We start from the raw sequence: 23,275 nt of genomic DNA, 5'->3' as shown, positions 1-23,275 counted from the left end.
GGCTTGGTAGGAAAAGAGCATCAGCGGAGATGGTACTTACTCCCAGACATCAGGTACAGTCCGTTGGGGTCCACGGCTAAGCTTGTGACTGCATCTAAATGTGCGACCATGGAGTGGATGAGCTTTCCTGCACGGAGAAAGAGAAATCAGCCAATGAGTCACGACCAGGCAGACAGGAACATGGAGAACAATGTGAATCAGTCCATTTGTCCTACCAGCCCCTCAGTGCTGAAATGAGCTTCATGCAGCCATTGTAGCAGCAGAACATGTCACTATGCCCTGCGTTTTCACACTGCATCTTGCTTCCCAGATTCAGGAAGCATCCCCTTTCCGAGACACCACAACACCTCAAATTCCAATTGGGTAAATGCCATTTCAAATTCAGTCAATACACACAACAAATTTAAATTCAATCAAATTAACCGAAAGATCACCGTTAAACATTATCAGCGACTTAAAATTGTACATTTCAAATCCTTTTGTGAACCGACTGAATTGAAAATGACTCAAACCCCGACAGCCTGATGTGTTCCCATAAACCTGGAGTGAAGAACGGCCTGAAAGATAAACGGACTTTACGCTTCTCCACGTTGAATAAATATTCCGGTGGCCAGGAACGTTCTTATGAAATATGATTAAGAAATGCTTTCCCTGTGACTGTAGAAGACGCTGATGCAAAGTGTGATTTTATTGCAAGCTTGATATTTCATTACATAATTTACAAACAACTATCTTACCTCACTCCTGTTCTAGCAGTTCTTATGATATACCACTGTATCCTGCCAGATCGCAGCATAAATTCTAAAATAATATGTAAAAAATTTTCTTTCCATGGCTTAAAAATTATGAATCATCAATTTCATGAGGTTTCATCCTCCCGTTATAACTGACCCTCCGACACCCCCTGGTGGAGGTCGCATGGAACAGACGGCGCACTGTACCTGTATTGTTGTCAAAGAACTTGATGTGCCGGTCTTCCTGCGCGGTGATGGTGACGGGGAGCGTGGGATGACTCAGCACTTTATTGATCTGGCAGGGAGAGCCTGCAAGAGAGAGGACCAGAACAATGACCCACAGAGAGGGGGAGGAGCCACTATCACAACAATGACCCACAGAGAGGGGGAGGAGCTACCATGACAACAATGACCCACAGAGAGGGGAGGAGCCACTATCACAACACTGACCCACAGAGAGGGGTAGGAGCTACCATGACAACAATGATCCACAGACAGAGGGAGGAGTCACCATGACAGCAGTGAGCCACAGAGAAGAGCAGGAGCCACCATAATGAGCCTGAAGCCATTATAACTTTGGATTGACCAGATAATGGCCCTGTTGGCCACTGTTTCTGGGGCTTTCTCTGAACACAGGTGGTGGTACTCCCCCAGGGCCTTGGGTGGCGCTGTACCTGGCTCTGCGGCAGACTCCAGGCTCAGGATCAGCTGGCGTGTCTCCATGTTGAAGAGGCCCGTCCGGCCGCTACTGAAGGACGTGACCATGTGGGCTGAGTCACTGCACACCAGGTCCACCGACGAGGGCGTGCCCAGCTCTGAGAGAGAGAACCAAACACCGTCCTGAAGAAACGTCCTGCTTAATGTTCACAACCACTGTCTTTAAACCACAGACATTCATCATGAAGACCGCTTGTCATGTTCTGTCTGTCACACTTTCAGCAACTGTTTCTGTACAATTATGCAAATCAACCACTTTAAAATATTGTTCACATTAGGTTCACTGTCAATGGCAGGAACTGGAGGAAAAAAAAAATTAATGCCAAAACCCATGGGGTCAAAATCTACCAAATACCAGAAAGTCCAATGGGCAATGCCAGCACCTACCGAACCTGAACCTGAACCTGCCTGTTGAGCCCTGTTCAAAGCAAGTGAGTGCAGTCGGGAGAAGGCAAAGCGGAGGAGGCTGGTGCGTTCAGACAGCTCAGGGAGTGGGTTCTGCTCATGGCCGAGGGGCGGGGCACTCACCCCTGCTCTCATTGAAGACCGCGAGGGCGGGGCCGGTGTTGGCGGCGTTCCAGAGCTGCACCGTGCCGTCGGCGGAGCAGGACAGGAGGCGCTGGTGAGCGGCGCTGTACACAAGGCCCCACACGGCGTCCGAGTGCCCGCACAGCGCCCCCCGCAGCACGGAGGTCTCTATTACAGGGGGGAGAGAGAGTGGATTACGCTACTGGACACGGCTAAAGATAGCAGTGGAATCTTGTTGATACTGCATGAAAGGGGAAGGTTCACACTTTTATTGTAGTTTCACACTTTTTTAAATTGTAGTTCACACTTTTATTGTAGATATTCAGACAAACAAATGGCTATGCTGACAAAACGTGATCATTAGATATCATTAAACGTTCATAATAACTTCTCAAAGAATTTATTCAGCAGTCAACACATAAAAAAGCCATGTGTTTAACATTGAAAAGGTGGCACACGTGCACTTTTTGGAAGCATTGCCAGTGCCGGTGAATGTAATAGGACAGTACACCCTCTTGCCCTGCAGAAAGGGTGGGGCCCTACCGTAGGAATCGTAAGGGTCGATGTTGGGGCTGGGGACGTTCCAGCTCTGAATGGTACCGTCGACACCTCCACTGAAGCACTGCTCTCCCGAAGCACTCATCACCACACACAGCACAGCGCCCCTACAGGCAGGGAGGACTCAGCGTTACTCGTCCGCCACCCCATAAATACCACCACTCAAACACTTTTTTCCACATTTAACAGATCCAGCTTCATTAATACTCACTAGGAGTCCTCGATTAAACAATTGGGTTAACTAGATCAGAAAACAATTTTTATCAATAGTATGTTCATTAGATAATACGAGAACCTACATGTAAAAAACTGGAAGAATGAGTAACGGTCACTAAGCACATCTCAGGCATATAATTTAGCCTGCAGTCAAGCGAGCTTTCAGCATATAAAATATCTCCTGACCGTGCCATGTTACTGCTTAATATCACCATCATTGATTTATTTCGCTTTACATTCACAGATTGAGTACACACATAATTGGAGTTACCCTAGCTACTTTATGGAAGCCTCTGGAAATTATAACTACTGAAGGACTATACAGAAATGAAAATAAGATTGCAGATGAGTGTGGAAACCAGTGGCACATTAACCCCTTCATTAACCCCTTCACGCAGATGCCAAATCTGGCCAATCCGTCCCCATTTACTGTACTTGGTGTAGTATTTAAGGCTTTATATGGACAAACGACAATGGCGGCACTTAGAAACTTCATATTTGGTGCAGTTGTCGTGCATTGTCTACTAATAAAGCTAAAACACAGAGCATGTTGTTTCCCCTCATAGTTTTGATTGCAGGAGCACCGAATGTCTGTGTTAAACAATCTCAGGACGCTGGTGTCTTGGCTAGGGAGCGTGCGTATAAGGGTTAAACATGGCTCGGTCGTCGTCATGGTGCGTTGTCGGGCACGGGCTGCAGGACGGTGCTTACTGGTGGGCTCTGAACGTGTAAATGGGCTCCACGTCTAACGCGGCGTTCCTGCAGAGAGAGAAACACGGAGCGTCACACGGCGTACAGCTGCAGCGCAGCCGTCGCAGGGAGCCGCACCGCGGCGAGACGCAGCGCATTCACAGCGAGCGCATCCCGCCGCAAACACGGCGAAGGCGGCCCAAGGCGGCTTCAACACTCTCTCCAGACACACGCTGGACACGCAATTCTCTCCAGACACACATTGCACTGACACGTCCGCCCACAGTGTAAGCTCTGTTGATAACATTCACACTGATTCAAAGTCAACAGACCTCTTCACTATGCCACGTGCGTGTGGTAATGTGCTATTTCACACTAAGGCTTTGTTGCGGTCGCAGGTGGTTAAGGCTTTGTCACGGTTGCGGTCAGTTGAGGCTTTGTCCCTTACTTCTTGACGGGCGCGGTCTTGTGCAGGTTCCACATCTTGAGCGTGTGGTCCTCCGACGCGGTGACGAGCACCGGCTCCACCGGGTGGAAGGCCAGGCCGCGGATGGCGTCGAAGTGGCTCCGCAGCGTGAACTTGGGGTTCCAGGTCTTCCTCAGCGCGTCGTTTTTATTGGCGATCTGAGAGCAGGACCAAAAGAAACAGACTTTTTACAGACGGAGAATGAAGCAGGCAAATGAGCTACGCTGAGCTTGAGGACTTTATGTAGCCATAACACAACCCCGAGTTCAATTCAGTTATATTTCTATAGCGCTTTTTTACAGAGAACTGTCACCAAGACGCTATACAAAGAAGAAGAAGAAAAAAGAAAGAAAGAGGGCAAGAAACAAAGTAAATAGAACAAACGCCAGGCCTGAACCCCTCAAATAGCAAGCTCCCATGGGGAGAAAAACCCCCAAACAGTGGCAAGAAAAAACTCCACAATAGGAAGAAATCTTGGGAGGAACCCGGCTATAGAGTTGTTGAGTGTTGTGATTTGCATATGATTCAATATGAAAATACTTTGCTAAAAAATATTCGGACAAGTCACAGCACAGGAAAAAAAAAAATCGCAATCCACACCCAGTCACGCACATCCGTCATGCTGTGCTGTCATGCATAGTTTGCAGTATAAGCAGAGTGCAAACTCAACTGCTTTTGGCAAAGAGAGCGCCAACAAGCAGGACTAAAGCTAAATCCATTCAAAGGGCAAGGCAAATATTCAGCTGGTGCAATAAATGCCATTTAAACAGTTGAAGGGCTCTCAGACGCAAGGTTAAAAGGTCAGAAAGGCTGTTTGTGATCTGAGACCAGCTATGCAGCTACTGCGTTTCTAGATGCTAAACTCAAAAGCATCTTCTATGAATAAGCTTCATAATGCTCCAAACCTGTGGATTCTCTTTTCATACGTTAAGTGGCATTTTAGTACACTGCATTGGGTTTTTGTTCTACAATAATCTATGTTTAAATGCATCTATAAAATAAACATTAAATAAATAAATAGCAGAAGTAAAGAAACAAGCAATGAAGAGATGTACATTTTTCATTGCATTAATTTTTTCATCAGCTGGATTAAGGTTAGGTTTAGGTTTCTCCTGAGGAACAGGCGTTTCCATACACAGAGGCGCTTTCTCCCATGATGCACGGGGCCACTCACATCGTAGGCGGGGCTGTCAGCCTCGTTGGCCACCGTCAGACCCGCCAGCTCGCCAAGGCCCATCTCGCTCTCCATGTCCTCTTCCGCGTCCACGGCCATGCCCATGACGAAGGACTTCGCTGGCGACGGGGCGAACATCAGCGCCTCCACTGCAGACGTCACAACAACCAATCAGCAGGGCCCGGGGGGGGCGGGGGGCGGAGCTCGTTATGCCGTGTGTGACGGACAGGCGCGAGACGGGGGGCGGTACCTTCGTCGGGTTGGCCCGGCTCGTGCTCGCTGGCCCAGGCGGTGCCCGGCCGGGCGGGGGGGTTGACGGGCGGCTGCAGGGGGGGCAGGTCCTCGCCGTCCCGCAGAGTGGCCAGCATGTCCTGCAGCTTGGACCGGTTGGGCCCTGCGGACGGGACGGGGGCGGAGCGAGAGCACGTTAAAATACAGAGCGGAGAGTCAGTCAGCCGGTAAAATAGCAAAACAAGGTGGTGCTGGAACAGAGGAGGAAGCTAGAAGAACAAAAGAGGACAGGAATAAACAGAATGAGTAAATAAGGAGATAACAGAGGAGTTTCAGCTGAAAGCAGAAGAGTCAAACCCTTTGGGGTTGGCAAAGGATTCAAAAGCAGGAAGAATGCAGAGTATGTGAGCGTGTGAGCATGCCCTGTGATAAGTATGGGAGTATGTGAGTGTGTCCTGTAGGATGGGGATGTGAGTGGCTGTAGTGATGGAGTGAGTGTGTCCTGTAGTAAGTATGGCTGAGTGATGTGAGTGTGCATGTGTAAGTATGGGGTGATGCCGAGGAGTTCAGAACTGGGTGACCATGCTGGATGGAGACAAAGTTGCCAGTGAAGGGGGCCCATCTCAGTGTGAACACCCCCATCCCACCTCACCCCCCTCTCAGAGAAAGCACACATCTCAACACTGCATCAGAAGAGAGAAATCAAAGCTACAAAGTGAGGTTTCAAAGGCAAGGCCACTGAGAATGTGCAAAATCGAGAGAAAATGGCCAAGAAAAAGCAAAACTCGAAAAAAGAGATCCAAATGACAAAGCACGCATAACAGCCAAAAAGGCACAACATCACACAGACAGGCGTGTCCAGGAGTCCTAGAAATAGAGCATGCTGGTTAATGTAGGAAACGGTATGTGTAGTTGTACGTTGCTGAAGGCACAGCGGGTGAAATGCAGGAGACTGTGAGATGTCTTCACTCTCAGGTTTAGAGAACAATGGCAAAATGAACTTCATAAAGAAGGCAGAACTTAATCAGAACAGAGTAAGTCCTTAACTGGGCATGAGCAAACCTGCAGGCTATAGGAGTGAGGATGAGATCAGACTAGGCTGAATATGAACATGACAGATGGGCTTGTATCAAGCAGAATGTGACTGTATATATCTGAGGGAAATGCACTGGTATGGTGCGAATGCATGCTAAGTGTCCCATGCACCTGTACAGTCAAATAAGATCATATACTTTTGATGGAATAGTATGACTGTCCTGGCATCCAACTGTGAGTGTGTGGATGTACACATGCACACACTCACGCGCACACGCACTCACAAACACACACACAGACACACAGATGAACACATGCACACACGCACGCACGCATGCGCACACAAGCACGCGCACACACACACACACACACACACAGACACACAGATGACACATGCACACACGCACGCACGCGCGCACACACACGCGCACACACACACACACACATACACCGCAGTGGGAGGCATCAGAAGGAGCAGAGGAAGAGGAAATGGTAAGAGAATGCTCATAGCGCTCGATTTCTCCCTCATCCCCCCTCAGCGGTCAGTGGGGCTGAGCAGAGGGAGGTGGCGCCGCCCTGGTGGACTTACTCTTCACCCCCTTTTTCCCCTTGCGCTCCTTTCTGTACTGCTCCTTGAGTTTGGTAATCAAGCCCTGGTCCACGTCCCAGGCCCCAGACACGGGGCCCGGCTCGTCCTTCTCTAAACAGGGGAGACAAACCAAGACGCTTCAGTCCCTGCGTCCGTGCGGGGCGAGGTGCCTTTAGCGAACCGCACGCTCTCTCCCCGGCTCGACATCACCATGGACACAGCGCCGTCGCTAGGGCCAACCGCGGATGACCAGGGTGTCCTCAAACAGCCACTGAGGTGGCATCTCAGGGAGGGGGTCTTATTGGAACCCGTGAAACTAGCCTCCTATTGCAGGTGTCTATCTCTTCACCATCAGTTTCATAGGGCAGGGTCAGCCTTATTTGGGCAAGGAAACTGCTGAACCAAGAAACGGCTGATGGTTAGATTAGCGAACAGCGAGTCTTGGAGGGGAAGTGGTGTCTCAAATCTGAAAACAAACCCAGTGTTCTTCTAAACAGAGACCACTGCGGCATACCTCCAAAAGAACAGACTCTAACAAAACTTTTTTTTTCTGTAACTGGATACAGTAAAGTTGTGTAATCTAGTGCAGAATAAGTCTTCCTTCTCCTTTACAGTGTCGTTGTTGCGACGCCCATTAGTGGAATATTAATTAGCCCAAATTAAGTTTATTCAATTTGATTACATTGTGCTGTGCCGAAGCATAACTGCAAAACAGACGCTACCCTATTAAGCACAGAGAAAATACAATGGCTATTTCTCTTCACAAACTGACATAGTGGAACGGGGGGCTACTTTTGCAGCTAGCGGCACTGGTTAATGTGGGACAGACACAAGACACACTACTATGGGCAAACAAAGGGACAAAACACAGTACAAACTGTAAAAAAGTAAACAAAAATCTCCACAATGTTAAAACGCTGGTTTGAACAAACCATGAACCGCTTTCTGAAAAGGAAGAGCGAAGATGTTCAAAACAAAGACTGAGCTGTTTTCATTAGACAATAATCTTAATATTAATCATTAATATTAAAGAAGCACATGCGAGAAACCAACCATCACTTCATTCCATTAAGCAGAAGTGCCATTCTTTCCCCCCACAGTGTAACCCATAGTACAGTGGAACTGCCGCATGGCAAAAGCAAAATTACATTACATTACATTACAGGCATTTAGCAGACGCTCTTATCCAGAGCGACTTACACAACTTTTTACATAGCATTTTACATTGTATCCATTTATACAGCTGGATATATACTGAAGCAATGCAGGTTAAGTACCTTGCTCAAGGGTACAACGGCAGTGTCCTTACCCGGGAATCGAACCTGCGACCTTTCGGTTACAAGCCCAGTTCCTTACCCACTGTGCTACACTCCGTCCGCAAAATGCTGCAGTTAATGTGACTAAAGGGGAAACTTAAACACAACATTGCGCTTTGGTTTTTTTTTGTGCTTAATATGTTTATACAAGTCAAACTGACCCGATTCGACCCTACGCAATAGATTACGGTTGGCACAACTGACACCCCCTTCTGCATTGTTATGCGCTGAATATTCTAGCGGGTGGGAAAGTCTTCTCTTGCGTATGTGGCGGGATCAGGGGAGTTCAGGTTCAGAGTGATGCAGTACGGCCAGAGGACCAGGATTGAGCAAGAGAGGCTCTCAAGCTTCGCAACAGTTAAAAGCAGAACTGTTTATCTACGGATCTGCTCGATTACAAACAAAAACCAACGAACAAGAAACCGCCTCCACCTTTAATGCGTTTGCCCTTTGTGGCCAATTTATTTCTGCGCCGCGAAGCCTGTGGAATGTTGTGTGGGCTAACGGAAGAACAGCAACCACTGGGAGTCATTTCAGGCTCCGCATACCGTCAAGATGTCTGAACGCACTGAATTAAAGCGCCCGGGTTTAAATAAAAACAATTTACATTCAAAACAAATATGTCTATGCAGTAGTACTGTATGTGACATTACATTACAGGCATTCAGCAGACGCTCTCATCCAGAGCGACTTACACAACTTCTACATAGCATTTACACTGCATGCATTTATACAGCTGGATATATACTGAAGCAATGCAGCTTAAGTGCCTTGCTCAAGGGTACAACGGCAGTGTCCTACTTGGGAATCAAACCTGTTACCTTTAGGTTACAAGACCAACTCCTTACCCATTATACTACACTGTCGCGTGCTTTATGTGCATTGGTGCGCGTAAAGTTGGTTGCATTTTTACACGCATTAGATCACAACCTGGCTACGGAGACTGAACAGTCTCTCGGTAAGACTCTTCGGAACATTAAACGAGCTGGCAAAGCGTGACCTCTGACCCCAGCGCCCCGGCCACCTCCCCTCCCGCGGCCCCCGACTCACCCCAGTCCGTGCCGTCCCCCAAGCCCCTGGGATCGGGCGAGCCCTCCGCCTCCTCGGACCCGACCAGGAAGCTGAAGCCCTGCAGCGCCTCCTCGGCGTCGGCGTCGTCGCAGGCGTCCGGCGCGGCGGGGGAGGGCGTGGCCGACGCCGAGGAAGAGGAGGAGGAGGAGGAGGACGCCGGCTTCCTCTTGATCTGCGGGAGAGGAGAGGAAATGAGCGCGGGCCTTCAGCTTCGTGAAACCGAGGCCGACCGCTCCAAACACGGGGGAGCGCGGGGGGGGGGACGGGCGGTTCCGACCCTTACCGTTTCCGTGAAGGACCGGTCCCTTCCCTCGCCGTCCTCGTCCTCGTCTTCGTCGCTGAACTCGGCCGCGGCGGTTTCGATGAACCTGAAGGCCTCCAGCACGGAGTCGGAGTCCGACAAGCCCGGTTTCCTAACGACACAGAGGAGGAGGAGGAGGGTGTTGAGCTGTATATACAGCAGCGCTAGTCACAGGACACCGCAGCACAGAACACGTCCAGTCTGTTCCTTTAACGAGCCGGGTGCTTTAATTACACCCTCTGAGCTCTGTACCTTTAATTAAACACTGCAGTTATCTGTGCTTTTACAGCCTGTGCACTTTTACCCAGAGCTCTGTGCTTTTATAGCCCTGTGCACCTTTACCCAGAGCTCTGTGCTTTTACAGCCTGTGCACTTTTACCCAGAGCTCTGTGCTTTCACAGCCCTGTGCACCTTTACCCAGAGCTCTGTGCTTTTACAGCCTGTGCACTTTTACCCAGAGCTCTGTGCTTTTACAGCCTGTGCACCTTTACCCAGAGCTCTGTGCTTTTACAGCCCTGTGCACTTTTACCCAGAGCTCTGTGCTTTTACAGCCCTGTGCACCTTTACCCAGAGCTCTGTGCTTTTACAGCCTGTGCACCTTTACCCAGAGCTCTATGCTTTTACAGCCTGTGCACTTTTACCCAGAGCTCTGTGCTTTTACAGCCTGTGCACTTTTACCCAGAGCTCTGTGCTTTTACAGCCCTGTGCACTTTTACCCAGAGCTCTGTGCTTTTACAGCCTGTGCACTTTTACCCAGAGCTCTGTGCTTTCACAGCCCTGTGCACCTTTACCCAGAGCTCTGTGCTTTTACAGCCTGTGCACTTTTACCCAGAGCTCTGCGCATTTACAGCCTGTGCACTTTTACCCAGAGCTCTATGCTTTTACAGCCTGCGCACTTTTACCCAGAGCTCTGTGCTTTTACAGCCCTGTGCACTTTTACCCAGAGCTCTGTGCTTTTACAGCCTGTGCACTTTTACCCAGAGCTCTGTGCTTTTATAGCCCTGTGCACTTTTACCCAGAGCTCTGTGCTTTTACAGCCCTGTGCACTTTTACCCAGAGCTCTGTGCTTTTACAGCCTGTGCACTTTTACCCAGAGCTCTGTGCTTTTACAGCCCTGTGCACTTTTACCCAGAGCTCTGTGCTTTTACAGCCTGTGCACTTTTACCCAGAGCTCTGTGCTTTTACAGCCTGTGCACTTTTACCCAGAGCTCTGTGCTTTTACAGCCTGTGCACCTTTACCCAGAGCTCTGTGCTTCTACAGCCCTGTGCACCTTTACCCAGAGCTCTGTGCTTTTACAGCCCTGTGCACTTTTACCCAGAGCTCTGTGCTTTTACAGCCTGTGCACTTTTACCCAGAGCTCTGTGCTTTTACAGCCCTGTGCACTTTTACCCAGAGCTCTGTGCTTTTACAGCCTGTGCACTTTTACCCAGAGCTCTGCGCATTTACAGCCTGTGCACTTTTACCCAGAGCTCTGTGCTTTTACAGCCCTGTGCACTTTTACCCAGAGCTCTGTGCTTTTACAGCCTGTGCACTTTTACCCAGAGCTCTGTGCTTTTACAGCCTGTGCACTTTTACCCAGAGCTCTGTGCTTTTACAGCCCTGTGCACTTTTACCCAGAGCTCTGTGCTTTTACAGCCTGTGCACTTTTACCCAGAGCTCTGTGCTTTTACAGCCTGTGCACTTTTACCCAGAGCTCTGTGCTTTTACAGCCCTGTGCACTTTTACCCAGAGCTCTGTGCTTTTACAGCCTGTGCACTTTTACCCAGAGCTCTGTGCTTTTACAGCCTGTGCACTTTTACCCAGAGCTCTGTGCTGTACACATGTGCACATTAAACAAGCTGTGCTAAAGGGATTGTACAGAGGCCTGTGATACAGGGCATATAACTCAACTTCCAGGTCAAAGGGTAGATGAACAGGAATCTTCCTGTATGAAGTCACAGTGATTCTGAGCTGAACAAGTATCAAAAGTTCAGAAAACATTCTCAGGTCACCAGTAAACCAATACGGAATTCGATTGCCTAATTCTTTTCAAGCCGGTGCCACCTGAGCCAGTGATGCAGAATTTCACAGGAGACTCCTTAGCAGAAGTGTAATCCCACACCACAGACAAACACGGTGTGAATCAGGCCCATTTACTCCAACTGAAACCTGAAGTGCTCCCTTTTCATTCGCATAGACTGGCACTTCGTCGTCTCAGAACATTTTCTACCACGCTCATCTTGTTCCCGCGCCTGGCAGTCAATTACTGTCCTTCTCTTTTTTCAAAGAAATGGATCCATCCCATAATCACAAGTGAAGTGATTCGACTCGGGCGCAGTTGACTCGATCAGCGAGCTCAGAACAGGGACCACCGCCAGTATGTACATGCTATCTGACCACAGGAACACTGAGGCGCCATTTTGGTTTGGTTTTGACAGAGGAATATGGGAGTCCCTAGAGATGTTACGATCTTGCACACAGCGGCGAGGGGTACCACTAGATCGAACAAAGCAGAGCTGGTAAAGAGGCTAATACTTTTCTACAGTACTGTATTTTCTACTGTGTTTTGATTCTACTGTATTTATGTACAGTTTAAAACTCCATGGACATCTGCCAAGCTCAACGCATGTGTGTGTGTGTGTGTGTGTGTGTGTGTGTGTGTGAGAGAAAGGTTTCCTAACACAGGGGGTCCGTTTATTGTGTTCCCAGACAACGTGGGACTGCGTTCCGTGCCCTGTGCATTATGGGTAAGGAACACGGCGGCTCACCCGATGGTGTCGCCGGCTTGCAGGGCGGGCTCGGTGCCGTTCACCATGGGCTCGGGGTTCCTGCTGGAGGGCCGGTCCCCCCCCTGTCCGGTCAGGCCCAGAAGGGTGCGGACGCGCTGGGACTTCACGTCCAGGATGGTGTCCGTGTAGCCCACTTCCTGCAGGTACCTGGCCAGGGGAGAGGAGACAGGAGGGGCTCAGTGCCATGCGTTCCACTTCAACAGCTCTCTGCTGCCTCTGAGGAGTAACCCCCATGCTGCCCCAAGCTGTGCCAGCAGGTTCAAATCTCAGGTGTGGCACAGCCATTGTGCCCGTGAGGATGACATGTAAAATATGATAATATTCAAAATCACGTTCATATCTCTTGAGCTCAGCAAAGTTCAGTAAAATGACAGAATGATTCTCGTACATACTTCTGAAAAAGGACAAAGAATAAACATTCAAGTACAAACAGTGACAAAACAAACAAAAAATACCACATGCAGAATATCTGTAAGCATGTTCTTCAGCGCTAAAACCCAGAAGGCGCGTTTTACGCAGCGCAGCCTCAGGACAGGCAGTGAGAGAACATAAGATAACCTTGCTTACAGACACTGGGGCCTGCAGGGGGAGGCTTTTAGCAATATAAAGCTGATATAAAAAGTGCTTCAAATCAAAGGATTACTGCAATTACACTGTTGACCACAGGAGGGCACCCTTTTCCATCTTTCTCAATTCATTCCCCTGGCCCTGTAATCCAGTGGCCTGAATCCTGAATCATCACATCTGGTATAAAAAAACAACAGCGTAGCAGAGGGCAGAACAGATTCCCTGCAGCCAAAATACCATGCGTCGAAATGCGGCCATGTTTGTCTGTTACAGTACAGATATGTAGAGCAGTCCTGATGAATGTTTGTGTGTGAGTGTGTATGTGTGTGTGTATATGTGTGTGTGTGTGTGTGTGTGTGTCTGTACATATGTGTAAGCGTATGTGTGTGGCGTGTGATGTATACTTTTTACAGTGTATTTTTTTGTGCATATATTGGGGGGGGTCAACAAATGGTGTGTCAGTATGTGTGTGTGTGTGTGTGTGTGTGACTGCACGTGTGTTTATGCATGTGTATGCATAGGCTATTTTCTGAGAGTGTATCTATGTATGTATATTGCAGGCATTCACTATGCATATCAGGCAATTCCCTTTATTTGAACTGTATTTCTTGTCACTAGTTGATTTCTGCTTTTCCATGAATGTGGAGACTTGGTTGGAGTGCGTATTTCTGCAATCATGTCAAACAGGTTGGCATTGGCATCGACTAGTACGGCCATATCTTTGTGACCGATTCCAACCCCAGAGTCCCCATGTTGAGCTCCCCAAATTCGATGACTTTATGGCTTAGCACAGTTTTCTTTCCTACATAGGGGGCGGAGTCGGCAGTACTCACTGTCGGAGGAGCTGTCGCCCCCGTTTCCAGGGCAACTGGTGGTTCTGCAGGCTCGGACCCTCCTTCTCATTCTCGTTCACATCGTCTGACAGGAAGGAAGGGACAATAAGGAACAGGAAATCATTCATTTACACACTACATCACATTTATTACATGACTTTTTTCCAAATAGAAGCTGTAATTCCCAATAAAGATGTTTATAAAAGCATTTTCTAAAAAAAGGTTCTGATGAATCTTAATGACTTATTTAAACAGATTACTGCAGGTAATCCAGGCCACCTAGATTAAGAGCATGTGCAGGAGTAAATCTAACTGATTATATATTGAGGAGATGCACAGACATACATACGGGGTTCCTTGTTGCAAAGCTTTATTTTTCCCCATCACTGCCCTATAGCTTCCCAGCCGTGCGGTAAATGATTCATGCAGATGGAGGTATACGACGCTGTGAGACTGGCTTTCCCTGGCCCTGTCACGCCCAGTCGGCAAATGTCAGCTGTGGGTAGGGGAGGTCGAGCGAACTTACCCGAGTCATAGCTGGGAGGCTTCACCTCCCCCTGATTCAGCTCCGTGCCGTATCGTAATTTATGGTACTTTGCTCTGCAAGAGAGAGAGGGAGAGAGGGGGGTGTGGAGAGAGAGAAAGGGAGAGGGAGAGTTAATGGTGAGATTCTCACACACAGAGAACTTTACACCTCTTTAACACGGTTACAATCTCAGCTGCTGAGTCTCTTAGCAGCATCTGCGAAATGACAGTAAAGGTCAAGCAGCAAGGCAAACAAAGACATCAGCAGATCTCCAGAAGAGCGTGACCACGTACAAGCTTGTGTAGGGGGAGGGGGAAAAAAACCATTTCCCTTATCCATTGGTGACGAATGGCCTGTTGATGACGTCATAATAAGAGCTGAAGGAAATGGGAGAAAGTGGTTTACACACGGTCATAAAATCAATGTGTTCGCGCCGATTTTCTGGTCATAAATTCAAAATCGCCCCCCCCCTCCAGAATATTAAGCGCTCGGTACTGCATCGCTCCATGGCTGCGTTTTTACACTCGGAGCCATCCTCATCCTCACACACATGGCCAACGCGCCGTACGTTAGACGACTGCAGGCAGCACTTTGGCGACGCCACAGCAACGCTACCGAACGGTCAGCTCCTCACACAGGAAAGCAGGGGAGCCCTTCATAGCCCGTTAGCCGTTAGCACGTGACATCACTCGCAGTGAATGGCGTTTCACTCAAGGCGGTCTCTGTCCCGCAGTTCAAAGCCCCGGTCACCACGGCAGCACACGGGCACGGCTAGAGACCGGAAGCTGGGAGCGTTTCAACAGCCCGTTAGCCGTTAGCACGTGACATCACTCGCAGCTAATGGCGTTTCACTCAAGGCGGTCTCTGTCCCCCGGTCACCACGGCAACACACGGACACGGCTAGAGGCCGGAAGCTGGGAGCGTTCCAACAGCGCGGGGGCGGAGGGAGCGGAGAGAGAGAGAGGAGGACCGCAGTCAGAATAACGATTAGGCCTCTCATCCCGGCATCCTGCTCTCCTCTTATCCACTCCTCCTCTTTCTCCTCCTTCTCTCCCCCCCCCCATCCCTTATTCTGGCACAGCAGAGGCGGTGATCGCCAGGTCAGAGGAAACAACTCTGCAGGCAGCATCATGCTGTGTTCTAACTCACCCCCCCCCCCCTTATTTTTCTTTCTTTCAAACAGGAACTCTGTCCACCTACGTGGAATCTCATTCAGAATAAGAGCGTGTGAATCAGTGCTTCTGTGTACACTGACCTGGTGTCACGGTTCTGCTTATTGCTAGCCTGTTCCCGCTGCACTGAGGAGGTTCCACTCCCTTCCACTCCCTTCCCCCCGGCCGTCAGTGATGTCATCATGCCCCCTCACTCCCTCCCAAGTGTGAAAGAGGCTTGAGCATTACAGTTCCCACTGAAACCCAACCCAAAGCCCCGAAACTGCGGTATAAATAATTGCACACCTCCGCTGGAAATAGAAGGGTGACCTTGCCGTTTTTTGACTGCGCCAAGTTCCCCCGCAGCTTGGAGATCCAGGGGCAGCTTTTTAACCGCCCCCCCCCCACTCCAAGGGAAAAGTGCAGCGTCACCGGTATCACTTTACAAGCACAGAGCAGATGGGCTGGGAGAGCCACTGCGCTATGCTAACCTACAGCTCACCACAGGGCCTACTGCTCACCATAGGGCCTACAGCTCACCACAGGGCCTACTGCTCACCATCAGCAACCCTAACCCTACAGCTCACCACAGGGCCTACTGCTCACCATCAGCAACAACAAGCTTAACCCTATAGCTCACCACAGGGCCTACTGCTCACCATCAGCAACAACAACCCTAACCCTACAGCTCACCACAGAGCCTACTGCTCTCCATTAGCAACAACAACCCTAACCCTACAGCACACCACAGGGCCTACTGCTCACCATCAGCAACAACCAGCCTAACCCTACACAACCACAGGGCCTACTGCTAACCATCAGCAACCCTTACCCTAACCCTACAGCACACCACAGGGCCTACTGCTAACCATCAGCAACCCTAACCCTACAGCAACAATTATAACTTTAAACTGGACTTCCTCCCAGCAGCCAATAAGCAGCAAAATGACAGGCTTGGCAGTTTGTATTTGTAAGGCTGGATTTTAAATCTGTGAATCTGAATAATTAATGAATTCCTTAACATGTTTTGCTGAAGTATATCTTTATCATGGAACTGACATCTGAAAGATCAAAGATTTGTAGTAAAGGGAGAAAAAAAAACATCTTCATGTACATTGTCTGAGAAAGCTTGTCAAAGTACTACATTTCCCAAAATGCCTCCCCGATTGATGCAAAGTTACTTCCTGGTACAAGACTTACCTCTCCTGTTTGAGGGCATACTCCAGCATCTTGATCCTCCTCACAAGGTCCTTCTTCAGGTTCTCCTGGCCCCTGCGTTCCCCCTGCAAGAAGGCGATCTGCGCCTGTGGAGACAGAGAGAGTCGGCCGTTATCGCAAAACCGCTACGCTCAACCCGCCATCTGCTCCCAGACACCCGCCAGCGCGCTCACGGTCCCCTCAGTCCAGGAAGGAAGAGCTGAGTCCAAGCCATCTTCCTGAAGGGACGAAACAGCCCACGCTGAACTAGTTCTTATTTTTATTTGGTTAATTCATTTTCACACAACATTAAAAAAAAAATGAATGGCTGGTATCATGAAGATCAGCTGTTTTCCATTTATCTGTTAGCCCACTACCAAAAAACACAAAGCAACGCGAGACAAAATGACATCTCAGGAACTCCTTTCCATAATGCCCTTAAGGCAGTGCTTCCCGTAGCAGGTTAAACCTCAGGAAAAGGCCACATTTCCTCTCTCAGGCTATAAGCAATCTCAACTCATTTCCTGGAAATGCCGCAGCATTATGGGATGGACTGTTGCAGTGCGTGACTGCAGCTGAGCTGAGCTACGAGGCAGACTTCTTCTGCCGTACCGTCCGCACCGGCGGAAACAGGGGCTGCAGCGCAGGGTAATCACCAGCAGGGGGAGCACTGGAACCCCCCCCCCTTATCCCTGACCCCTCCACCTGGTACCCATCTTTATGGCACACAGACCTACAGACCACCATCTCCAATCTCCACCTTCAGGTATTCCTCAAACGACCGAGCTGACAGCAGGGGGCGCTGCCGCTCTCTGGAGTGTTATAACAGAAGGAATGTCAGCTGGGGCCAACTCAGGGCACCTGGACTCACACAGATGCGGGTGAAGTGCACTGAATTGCCAAAGCAGTTGCAAGAAGTGGGAGGTTTCCAGGGCAACACTGACACGGCAACACGGATATGAAATGGCTTTGAGGCATAAAGACATAAAAAAAGTCGCATAAAGTATCTGTATCTCTCTCTCTTTCTGGCTGCGTGCAGTTTATTTCTGCATTGTGCTCAACGCTGCATATTTGACAAATCGTAGAAGGAGAGAAGCGTTCAAAAGACCTCTCTCTGGAGGATAATGTGTCAATAAAGCTTTAGACTGCATGGAAGGTGGACCTATGAAAAAAGTACAAAATAGTGTGTGACCAGCTTAAGTTAAAAGTTAATAAATAAATAAAGCAAGCAGAGACGGAAAAATGGATGGATTTTCTTACAGAAATGCCCAAATCATGTTCTGCTACATTGACGCACATACACGCACGCACGCACACACGCACACCACAATTGACAGCATGACTCACCGCAGAAAGACAATGGGCTGGCACATCACAGCTCCTTGGCACATAGCTCCAGCCTGCACTCTGATTGGCCGAGAGCGTCGGGCTAAAAACAAGGCTGAAGTGCAGTCACTCAGAAAGAGCACTCAGCCCTGATAACCTCCTCTAATGGGAGTGCCTCTGCACCTGCAGCAGTGCAGCTGACAAACTGGGACAGACCTTATGCAACAGGACACGGTCAGCTGCAGCTGTGTGCCTGGGGAGTCTGGTACTCTTCAGTCATGTGATTTTTCTGCGATGTGTTAGTCTATTATAATAATAATAATAACTCATGTCCTGAAATTCACTGTAAAATGTATCTTGAATCATTGTTCTCAATGGCTGAAATTAAATATTTTCTCTATTCAGAACACCTACGTCAGTGGACCATTACTTGACCAATCGTTTCTTCCTGATAACAAAAATCACTTTTCCCTGTGTTATGCTTTTCATTATTAATAATGTACCATTACGTCCAGTATGCACAAATCTTAGTCTCAGTGTTATCGTTTCTTCTGTTTATTTACTGAAGCTGGGCTTAAATAAACAAAAGACTGATTTGAACAGGTGACTGCAGTTGCTTTACAATATCACTTCCCTTATCGCAACACTTCCCGGCATACTATACAGAAAAGTCCGGAAGTTCATTCTGTGCTTCAATTCTTAAGCTACCAGACATGTAAATGCCTATGTCACAGAGAGAGAGAATTTTAAAAATGCCCTAAAGTCTGGCCTGGTCAAAGACCTTCCTGAAGTATGAGAAAACCACACAATAAAAGAAGCTGTGAGTGAGGTCACCAAACCACGCAGGAATGTGCTGTTGGCTCGGATCTGCTTATCGACTACAGGCGCCAGCTCTTCTTAGTTACCTTGTAAAACGACTGCGCTCGGTCATTATAGTGCAGTCAGTTAACTACTGCAGTGCATCACAGCAGCCATATGATCCATCGTATCGTAGGCTAATGGGCCGTTAGCTTTGCTATCTCCAAAAAAAAAACATTCTAGATAATAAATTTAAAACAACCGTACAGTTCACATGTATCTTTATTAAGCCAGCTAAAACAAGTAGAATATTTGTCATCGCGCTTTTCATATTTGAAGGACAGACAGCTATTTAGGGAGGATTTTATTTTCGGTGGGGTTGTAAGGGGGGGGGGGGGGGGAGGACTGAAGGAGGTGAGTGGCTGGGGGATGGTGGGGGTGCAAGTTTCTTTTGGCCCAGAACTAAGACAGTTGATTTCTACTTATCAATGTCTCGATTGAAGACCATTAGATTAGTTTGATAAGTCTGGGGTGCAGGGCTAACAGACAGACGGGCGCTAGCGTGCGCCCTTGGTAACGGGACAGCCCCGGAGCGGACGAGGCGCTGCTGGTTTCTGAATAAGCGTTTCGCGCAGGCAGCTCTGGGAACAGGGGCATGCCAGGATTACTGCGGCAGGACAAAACAACTCCCCAATCGCCGGCTGCCTTCCATGGAAAAGAAAAGCCATAAAACGTGAGCACCTCTGCTCAATTTGGATATGCAACACCGCCCCCCATCCCCACCCTCCTGGCCCATACCCCACAGGGACGAGCCAGAACACCTAACAGGAGGATTTATCCCCTTCCCCTTCCCCTTTCCCGCCCCCTTCCCCGCCCCCGCCCATCCAGCAGGAGATTCGGTGAGAACCACAGGCATGTTCTGAGTTTTTTTCACCGGTCGGCTCGACGCAAACGAGCCCAGCAGAGACGGGGGGGGGGGGGCATCCCACAGGAATCTGGAGGAAAGCTGCCAGTCTCCAAAAACAAGAATTCCACCAATTCTGCATTCCTGCTATGAAAGCCCGGGCCCACTGACAATCGCCCCTGCATGCTAGAAATGCGGCCAGCTTTAACCACACGGCCGCCCAAATACCTTAAAGCTGTGTTTGAGGCACTGACAGTTGTGTTTGTAATCAGTGTTTGGGCTTGCAGCTTGCAGTGTCTCCTCCTTGTTTGTGCAGATTTGTGAGATTCCAAATGGAAAAAAAGTTGCATGCTTGTGGTGTTACCACAAGATGCATTAATAAATCTACATCTAGTTGCTTGCATCGTAGTATTGCGACATACACTCTTAATTGTGCAGAAGTTACTTGTTTGCGACACACAGAAATGCCTTCACAAAGCTACGTGTTTCTGAAGGCTATACTATGCTTTTTTATAAAAAAAGATGACACAGTCAGGGCTGACCAGTATGTTACAATCAGTGTGTGATGAGCTTACCCCGGCTGATCAATGTGTGAGGATCTTACCCTAGCTGATCAGTGCTGATCAGTGCATTACTATCTTACCCTGGCTGATCAATGTGTGAGGATCTTACCCTAGCTGATCAGTGCTGATCAGTGCATTACTATCTTACCCTGGCTGATCAATGTGTGAGGATCTTACCCTAGCTGATCAGTGCTGATCAGTGCATTACTATCTTACCCTGGCTGATCAATGTGTGAGGATCTTACCCTAGCTGATCAGTGCATTACTATCTTACACTGGCTGATCAATGTGTGAGGATCTTACCCTAGCTGATCAGTGCATTACTATCTTACCCTGGCTGATCAATGTGTGAGGATCTTACCCTAGCCGATCAGTGCATTACTATCTTACACTGGCTGACCAGTGCATTAGAAGCTTACCCTGGAGAGGAAAGTGACCCACTCTCTTTAGTTTGGCTCAGTTTATTTCCCTGCTGGTCGGGACATAAGAGCGCATTGTGCCTTCATGCCTCTGCCCCTGTTCAGAGTCTGCAAGCCGACATTCCCGGCATTCCCGGGAATCATCACGCTCCCTCCCCGGCATTTCGATTCCGCCCGGCGTCGCGTCAGCGCGCGGCTCGGCTCTCGCGTTGCGGTCCATCCTCGCACTCGATGCCGCCCACGCACGAGCCCGCAGATCCTACAAAGAAATCCGCTCTCTCTCTCTCTCTGTGCTTTTCCCCAATTATGGGCACACGATTATACTAATGAGTCACGTAACATACCAGACCGGCAGAGCTGCAGGTTTGGTCTAGATACTAAACGACAGTGACCAAGCGGGGAGAGGGAAGATGGCCAGGGGCCATTCCACACAACCATGAGGGGAAACGGCAGTAACAGACCCAGAGTTCCCCTGCTACCGCATTCTACTGCAAGCAGGCCGGGCAGGACCCTAGATTACATCCAGTTTATCCTCCGTCCACTTTCTTTTCTGGTGCATACATGAGAGACCCAGACTGAATTGCAACAGAGTGCTGAGAAGCTGGAGTGCCCCAGACACAGGGGAACGCGAGGGTTTATCTGCTCCATGACGCCATGCGGTCATGTTTGGGTTTTCCCAGGAATTTCGGAGAGACGGCTATTTTTGCGTTCGCTGCTAGACCGCGCTTCTCCACCGGGGGCGCCTAGCGACAGAAACCAGAGATCCACCAACGACCCAGTTTCCCCTGCGCTGCAATGACAGGCCAGCCCCAGTGTTGTGAGTGAAGGTGAGACCATCTGAGAGAGGTGATGGCAGAATGACTGGGAGGGAGTCACAAGCTGAGCTCTGCCAGTTTGGTCCAGGAAGTGCTCAGAGGAAAAACTCCTCATGAATAAAACCTCAGCATGGACACGGCATCTTTCAGCAACAGCCTACCAAGGGAATAGGCTCTATGCCTGTGCACTTACTTTTCCACAGCAGCCAATCAGCTTCTGACAATGCACAAGAGCCTCCAATCAGATCCCCCCCACCCCCTCTCTCTCACAGGCCACGCGACAAACACACTAATGCACTGTATGAACGTTTTCAACGATATTCGTCTTTCACCGGGGTGTTTTGGATTCGTCTGGCCGATTCGTTTGCGCACCTGGTACAGCAGCCTGACTTCCTGTGGTTTGAGAGAACGTTCCAGAAGCTTGGCCAGTGCCAAGTGCTGAACACCCAGCTCCGCTTACTACAGGAGAGTCAGCGCTAAGGCTGCCTCTCCAACAACGAGTTTGCTTCAGGAAGCCATTTCACTCAACCACTCTCATATCAAGAGCATTCAAAGATCAATGCAGGAGAAATGCCAGGAGCTAAAAGAGCCAACAATCCAATATGAACTCAAAATCATAAAGTTATATTTCAAGGCCTGGGACGAAAATGATATGAATCGCATGATTTCTATGAGCCCAACTCAATTTTGAGTAATCCAATAAACATTTGAGCGATTTGCTATTGACTGAACTGCCATGCTCAAACACGGTTGAGATCAGACTGATGAAACCTGAGTGGATTCACAGGCGGAACAGAGTGAGAAACGGATAAAAGCGGTAGGCCTATCTGGCAGGAGTTCAGCACAATGCATTTGCAGTGTAAATCGGGCCAAAACGATAACGAATGCACCACCCCCCAACCGGTTTGTTATTATTTCACGGTCTATAAACACGAGGTAGAGCATGCAGGGACCACAGATCCCAGACACAGCACATTCCACCTGTGCACTGTAACAGAGGAACTTCCCTTCAGGTATCCATGGTAACAACCTGTGCACTGGAACAAGGTGCAGTGACCTGCACTAACAACCGCCATCCCAGTATTCATGGTAACAACCTGTGCACGGTAACAAGAGACAGTGGCCGATGCCAACAACTGCCATCCCAGTATCCATGGTAACAACATGTGCACGGTAACAAGGCACAGTAAGACATTCTTTACCTGTGCCCACCTTTTCACCCATAGTGCAGACACTGTGGATCTTCTCAAACAGATGTAGTCTGGTCCAACCGCTGCATCTCCAATGCCCTCATCTTACTTATGGTCGTACTCATCCAGCATCCTGACAAGTTCATATACGCTGTGAAGCTCCCTTTGTTGGAAAGCATTTGGACTTCAGACCATGAAGTCGCAGATTCAAATGGCCGGAAATAAATCCTGCTGCTTAAAAGGCTGTGCAGAAGAAGTTGTGTTGATCTGGGCACGCAACTAAATACCATAATGTAGGGTAATGAGCACTTCGGTGGAAGCGGATGCAATAATTACATCAGAATGTCTGCTTGTATGGATCAGATGAGTCTCAGACAACACATTTGCCCGTGGAATAGCGGTTGAGGGTTAACCGCCTGCACCATTTTGGTTGAGATGCCACCCTTGCCTCGATTTTCAGACAGGAAAACCCTGGCAGGGTTTAAGAACTGCCTCTGAGGGAGGTGGTGATGAATATATTTAGACCGTCTGCTCCCTCTTCCCCCACCCGCACTGCCCCCTCCTTTGCTGTAGAGCGAGCCCACTGCACTG

At 49.1% G+C, this 23,275-nt stretch overlaps 1 protein-coding gene across 2 annotated transcripts in view; it reads right to left on the bottom strand.

Annotated features, from left to right (window-relative positions):
* Nucleotides 1-23,275, bottom strand: part of LOC135245348 (striatin-like) — a 46,319-nt gene that overhangs the window by 4,680 nt on the left and 18,364 nt on the right. Inside the window, exons 2-17 of one of the 2 annotated variants that reach the window (XM_064318387.1) lie at nt 16,673-16,776; nt 14,322-14,395; nt 13,796-13,880; nt 12,375-12,542; nt 9,609-9,738; nt 9,305-9,497; nt 6,939-7,049; nt 5,334-5,477; nt 5,084-5,232; nt 3,892-4,067; nt 3,465-3,512; nt 2,523-2,644; nt 1,980-2,147; nt 1,409-1,549; nt 942-1,043; nt 41-127 (exon numbers count right to left, since the gene is read on the bottom strand). In XM_064318387.1, coding sequence (XP_064174457.1) covers nt 41-127; nt 942-1,043; nt 1,409-1,549; nt 1,980-2,147; nt 2,523-2,644; nt 3,465-3,512; nt 3,892-4,067; nt 5,084-5,232; nt 5,334-5,477; nt 6,939-7,049; nt 9,305-9,497; nt 9,609-9,738; nt 12,375-12,542; nt 13,796-13,880; nt 14,322-14,395; nt 16,673-16,776 — 2,002 coding nt within the window. The remainder of the gene's footprint in view (nt 1-40; nt 128-941; nt 1,044-1,408; nt 1,550-1,979; nt 2,148-2,522; nt 2,645-3,464; nt 3,513-3,891; nt 4,068-5,083; nt 5,233-5,333; nt 5,478-6,938; nt 7,050-9,304; nt 9,498-9,608; nt 9,739-12,374; nt 12,543-13,795; nt 13,881-14,321; nt 14,396-16,672; nt 16,777-23,275) is intronic. The other variant, XM_064318388.1, reaches the window with a different exon arrangement.

Source organism: Anguilla rostrata, chromosome 18 (genome assembly GCF_018555375.3).
Source record: "Anguilla rostrata isolate EN2019 chromosome 18, ASM1855537v3, whole genome shotgun sequence".
Classification (NCBI taxonomy): domain Eukaryota; kingdom Metazoa; phylum Chordata; class Actinopteri; order Anguilliformes; family Anguillidae; genus Anguilla; species Anguilla rostrata.
Note: the sequence above shows the minus strand (reverse complement) of the source record. Positions and strands in the feature narration are given on the sequence as shown.